The sequence below is a fragment of the Alosa alosa genome, chromosome 16 (genome assembly GCF_017589495.1).
Source record: "Alosa alosa isolate M-15738 ecotype Scorff River chromosome 16, AALO_Geno_1.1, whole genome shotgun sequence".
NCBI lineage: Eukaryota > Metazoa > Chordata > Actinopteri > Clupeiformes > Clupeidae > Alosa > Alosa alosa.
In genome coordinates this window covers 2,125,436-2,131,829 of record NC_063204.1, presented here as the reverse complement: position 1 = coordinate 2,131,829, position 6,394 = coordinate 2,125,436, and the positions used below count along the sequence as shown (strand labels likewise).

At 45.9% G+C, this 6,394-nt stretch overlaps 1 protein-coding gene across 1 annotated transcript in view; it reads right to left on the bottom strand.

Moving 5' to 3' along the window:
- Nucleotides 1-778: 778 nt before the first annotated feature.
- sorl1 (sortilin-related receptor, L(DLR class) A repeats containing) overlaps nt 779-6,394 on the bottom strand; it is a 61,984-nt gene continuing 56,368 nt past the window's right edge. Inside the window, exons 45-48 of the mRNA XM_048266945.1 lie at nt 5,757-5,863; nt 5,163-5,361; nt 4,642-4,857; nt 779-4,097 (exon numbers count right to left, since the gene is read on the bottom strand). Of these exons, the coding sequence (XP_048122902.1) occupies nt 4,030-4,097; nt 4,642-4,857; nt 5,163-5,361; nt 5,757-5,863 (590 nt within the window). The 3' untranslated portion in view covers nt 779-4,029. The remainder of the gene's footprint in view (nt 4,098-4,641; nt 4,858-5,162; nt 5,362-5,756; nt 5,864-6,394) is intronic.

Here is a 6,394-nt window from a genome sequence, read left to right as displayed (position 1 = left end):
CAGCAACTCCCATGGGTCACTCGGCCCTCATGACCACGTTCATTATATGTGGAAAGAGGATTTCAGCACAGCATATCCCGCTGATCAGGGACAACCAGCCTTTTGTTCACCTGGAGACTTTGTGACTGAATGTAGGGCAGGTATGAGCGCTCGGGTGAGCGGGAGGACAGGAGAACAATGGCTCAACCGTTGGAAAACCATTTTTGTAATTCGTTTTTTTTCTATCCCTTTGTCTATTTGCTTAAAAATATTCGCACACAAGCTCCTCTTTCTTTATATTATATTCCTCCTGGTTCTTCTCTGGCGTAGTGCAGGACAGGCGCTCAGCACGAAGAACGGGCTGATGGGTCTGCTGAATACATGATTTCCTGCATCAGGATGCAGCACAGAAAGGCCAGCCATACACTGCCCTATAAAAGAGCTGGTGTCATGGGAGTTCTTACATATGCACTCACACACACACAACTGGGAGGGGGGAAAACTGGTTACATATGCTGTCGCACAGGGCACCTAAAACCTATTATTTCTATCTTTATTTAGTGTGACCTGTGTGATTTTACAGAGCATCAACGACTTTGTACATTGCGTTGTTATAAATGCAGGTTCCTCTGCTAGATTAAGCTCTTTAAAGCATCTGTGCACTAAAAACTGCTAGACACAGTTAAGATTGATCTTGCTGCAGCAACTGCCCCTCGGGTGTTAATGAAGAGCAAGGCGCGCGGTCATAATGTAGAAAACACAAGTCATTTGAGGTTTCATAAAATCAACAAACACAACAACCGTTTCAATGTTTATTTCAGCATAAGTGGTTCAAAAACATCTCTGACCATCTCTATTCTGATGCATCAATTCTTTTTTTTTTTTAAAACAACAAAGGAGAACATGGTGAGGTCCTCGTGCCATTATTGTGCAAAGAAATATACGCATTCTATTTGACAGATTAAAATATGTGACTTCTGAAGCAACATATACATATATAACTAAATTACTGGATAGGCTTCCAAAACAGACAAAAAAGACAAGAGGGGAAAAATAAACATTCCTGATGGCTCAGATAGGAGACTGAGGTCACAGCCAACACAGAGTAGTACAATTTAAAGATCAATTCCTTTCCATTCGCAAATGTCATCGTCTTTTCTCCGAGCCTCCCGTTTTACAAGTTCAGTGTATATGTGTATTGTGTGTGCACACGTGTTGACATTTATATCTGAAAAAAGATACATACATACATACTTACATACATACATAGGTACATACCTCTAGCTTAATATGTTTTTTGTAAGGCATAAGTGGCAAATTAAAGACAAAAACAAAAACAAATCAAAATCAGAAACAAAACAAAACAAAAAAATGTCCACTAATAGAATCTACCACCCATTTTCTCAATTCCTCTGTTATTTTAAGGCCACAACCAACTGAACATCACAAACAAACAAACCAAAAAAGATTAACAAACAAGCACAAAAGAACACAGAAAATAGACCCGACCAGCACATGGGACTACAGCAGCTGGGTACGATGGAGACCAGAGGGGTGTACTAGTACGAAGCGAGATTACTGCCTAACCCAGAGGGGTGTACTAGTACGAAGCGAGATTACTGGCTGACCCAGAGGGGTATACTAGTACGAAGCGAGATTACTGGCTAACCCGGCTAACTTTGGGAGTAACCGCTAATCTCTAAAAGAACACTGCACTAAGCATCTATTGTTTTGTTGTTTTGAGATCAGCGGTTACTCCTGTCCTGAAGTGACCTGAGTATGCCAGTGACTTTGCTCCGCAGCATACCCTGTGGTCCACTGTAGGGTGACCTGCTGACTGGATCGGGGCCGATGCTGAATGTCGATGCCGGTGGTACAGAAATGGTCGCGGTCTGCTGGGAGGCTGATGCATATGGGACAGGACTCCAATACAACTGGGCATTTAGGTGGTAAAACAAGCCTCTGGTTAGTAGTACATCAGCTCTCAGGACTGAAGACACAGGTCCAACCCCCCTGAAGATACTGTATAATTCACCCCAAACAGGAAAAACTAAAATCACTGAATACATTCATAAAACATAAAAGAAACAAAGTAATAACAGACACATCCAGTTGACCGGGCAGAGAGAGAGTTCTGGACTCTAGGAGTGGTGGAACTCTACAGAGAGAGAGTTCTGGAACTCTAGGAGTGGTGGAAGGTGGTGGGGTTGGGGGGCTTTAACGTGAGTACACAACACAGACACGGAGAGCTGTGAACTCTCCCGAGAGAGAGAGAGAGAGAGAGAGAGAGAGAAAGAGCACTCCAAAGACAGAGTGAGAGAGAGCACTCCAAAAAGAGAGAGAGAAAGAGAGAGTGAGAGAGCACTCCAAAGAGAGAGAGAGTGAGAGAGCACTCCAAAGAGAAAGAGAGTGAGAGAGAAAGAGAGAGTAAGAGAGAGCACTCCAAAGAGAGAGAGAGTGAGAGAGAGAGCATAGACTGGGTGAGCAGACGCTTCTGGAAAGCCAAACCACCTTTCCATTCGATCGCGGCACTACCTAATGCCTTTAGGATGGTGTCTCTGTTCACATTGGACATGTCTGTGGTCTGTGGTGAGCCTTCTGTCACACGTTCTGGTTTTCTTTACTGCATTGCATCTTTCTGTCTTGATGTTGCTGAATCTCAATGCGTTTGTTTTTACTGCCATTTTATAAATGTCTATGCTGAGGCGCTCTGGTCAGGGCGCTGGTTCCTGGACCAGGCCTCGAACTCGACCCCTCATCGCTGCTGCCCTGAGAACGTCGCTGTGGCAAATCCCAAGACCATTTGGACTGCATTCATCACATCTGTACTGGGCAGTGCCAGCCAGGCCAATGCACCCTCCCCCCACTCCTCGCCCCTCCCCCCGAAATAAATGCATTTTTATCTAAACTCAGGGGAACTTGCATGGTACCATGGAATCGATGGAATGATCCCCCAAAATGCAAACCTAAGCAAGCCATTCCAAGCAAAGAGATTAAGAGAGGCACAGCATTGTAAGCACATTTTGTAAATAAACAAATATTTCTTTGAAAGCCAGAAGAGACTAAGTATCTTTCCATTAAGTTTCTTAAGGTTCCTGAAGACTGTTTTCACAAGTATTGAAGGGAATCATCTGATGTACCAAAACAAGCATGTACCGCTGCAATCTCTACTGCCCTGGCCAAAGTTAACAAGTCCCAGGCTCACCTCCAACACAAACACAAAATAAAACAATTAAGAAAAAGTAACAGTTTAACACACCTGCATTATGTAAGTCATGTCATATTGGGAACCAACAAATCTAAAAACGCAAATTCTTACAAGGTACCATAGGTAAATTCATGTTATTTCTACATTACCGGCACACAGTGATACAAATTAAGAACTTAAAAAACAATTAAATCTGTGCAAGTACTAAGTGCCAACAAGACGTACCCATTTCCCTTTCACAAAGTATTCATGTCTTATTTCAGCTGTACATTCATAAATGAAAATGAATTTTTTTGGGTTTGCCATTTTGCTAACTACTCTAGTTCTCATGATGAGTTGGTTCTTCCGGTAGCTATTTACTAAGTTTGGCTTTAGGCCTATGCAAGGTCTTGAGACAGAATCACTTTATAGTACAACAGGGCTTTTTTTTAAATCATCCCTGACAAACTCAATTTTCCTTCACAGTTTGCTTTTTCTAACCCCCAGAAAGTCTATTACCCATATAAAAAAATAATTTATTGCGCATCCAAAAAAAGTGCATCTTTCGTATTTTCTTTTAAAAATATCTTTCTTCCGCTCATTCTCCCTTTGCTCCTGAAACTGGAAACGGCTTCCATCAGGTGTTTGGTTGGGTGATGGAGATGTGATTTGGAGCTCCCATCAGTTAAGTTTAACCTCTTGGCACAAGCACCCAGGGAATAGGGGTGGGGCATATCTGTGTGTGTGTGTGTGTGTGTGTGTTGTAGAGGAGGAGGGGGGGGGGGGGTTGATAGTGAGGAGCGAGAATGTTGATGATGATGATGATGATGAGGAGGAGGTGGATGAGGAGGAGGATAATCCTGCTACGCTATCACCATGGGAACATCATCGGAGAAGCCACTGATCATGGGTGCATCTTCATCATCATCGCCTGGGGGACGAAGAAGAGTGATGTAGATCAGTCAGTTGCAAAGAGGATAAGCTCTCCAATCACAAGAGCTTACGGTGTATAAAAAGTGACATGTATGGAAAGATATCCTGCTGTGCATGTTAAAGAAGTTTATATACAGCTCCTACACTCTGCTGAATCGGCTCAGCAAACACTAGCAGTTTGCTAAAGATCATTGTATGCTTAAGTCATGCAATGAAACAGCACTTTCACCCAGTACAGCCCAGCAAGCTAGTAAACATACACACACACACACACACACACACACACACACACACTCACACACTTGAGAGAGGAACAGAGAGCAAGAGAAAAAAAGGGAGAGAGATGGAGAGAGAGAGAGAGAAAGGGAGAGAGAGGGAGTGAGGACACATAACTCCTGGGCAGTCTTACCCAGCTCGTCCCCTGAGGAGAAGATGGAGAGAGAGAGAGAGGGAGAAAGAGATGGAGAGAGAGAGAAAGGGAGATGGAGAGAGAGATGGAGGGAGAGAGGGAGTGAGGACACATAACCCCTGGGCAGTCTTACCCAGCTCGTCCCCTGAGGAGAAGATGGCGGAGCCCAGGCGTGAGTTGTAGTGGCTGTTGGCGAAGGCGGTGAAGCTGTGCTGGAGGCGGCGGTGGCGCAGGTAGAGGAGCAGCAGGCCGCCACACAGCCCCAGCAGCAGCAGGAACAGCACGGGCACCACCACTGCCGCCGCGTCCCCCGCACCACCCGACTGGGCACGCGCATCGTCTGGACCTGCTTTCACACACGCAACACACACAAGCAACACACACGCAAACGTGTTACATTCACCTGACTGGGCACGACTATCGTCTGGACCTGCTTTCACGCACGCAACACACACACGCAAAGGTGTTACATTCACTGTGTTACTAGATGGGGGAGTTCCCACAACGGCCAAACAACCAACAACTTCTATATGTGCCATCATGTAAGGTGTGCTATGCAAGGTGTGCCCTGTAAGGTGTGCCATCATATAAGGTGTGCCATCATGTAAGGTGTGCCCTGCAAGGTGTGCCATGTCCAGGGGTGTGGGACGGTACCTGCGGGGGCATCAGGGTCGTTGTAGAGCAGCAGGGCCGGCTCCCCACAGAGCTGACCATTGAGGAGGCAGCGGGCGCGCACGGAGAACGTGTAGTTGTGCTGGGCCAGCAGGTTGTTGATGCGCAGGAAGGTCTCGGTGGTGTTGCCCAGGCAGGTGGTGGAGTTGGTCACGCTGTCGTACACGTGCACCTCATAACCCTGCGCGTGGGGACACGTGTCCAGGAAGGAGTAGAAAACAGACACACGGCACATTCCAATCAGAACGGACTGGACACCACTAGCCCAGGCCTGAGGCATCACCCAGGTCATGTTTAGCACTGGCAGCCAAATAATATTACTTCAATTAAACTTAATTTGAATAATAATAATAATAATAATAATATCTAATAACACCAAAACATTATACCGCATGACCAATTTGGGCAACATAAATAAATAATAAAATCTGGGGTTTACAGAAAACTATTAAACTATTTTAAACGAACAAGTATGCGAACATGCACTTGGTTGAGAGACTGGTCACTCACCCAGCTCTCGTTAGAGAGAGACAGGTCACTCACCCGGCTCTCGTTAGAGAGAGACTGGTCACTCACCCGGCTCTCGTTAAAGGTCTTCTCCTTCACGGCTAGGCTCTTCCAGAAGAGGAAGATGTGGTCGTGCTCGTTCAGGATCTTCAGCGCTTCAGGAGCGGGCAGGGGGACTAACAAGGACACACACACACACACACAACAGTTTAGAGACTGAACACACACACAACAGCTCAGAGACTGAACACACACACACACACACACACACACACACACACACACACACACACACACACACACACACACACACACACACACACACAACAGCTCAGAGACTGAACACACACACAACAGGTCAGAGTCTGAACACACACACAACAGGTCAGAGACTGAACACACACACACACACACACACACACACACACACACACACACACACACACAGCTCAGAGACGGAACACACACACAACAGGTCAGAGACTGGACTCTTAGGACCCAGAGCTGATTCTAGAACTTGACCCTTAACGTTCTGAAGATGGCCACACGCTGCTAGAGCAGTATGCCAATAGTAACTAAATAGTAGCTGCTCATTTGGGAGACAATTTGGCATCATGTCTGTGCTGTGCACAAGAAATCCACAGCTGTTGTGCTGTTCAAGTGTGCCGGATGCTCCAGTCTTGTGTGGTAACACATCCAATGCTGCG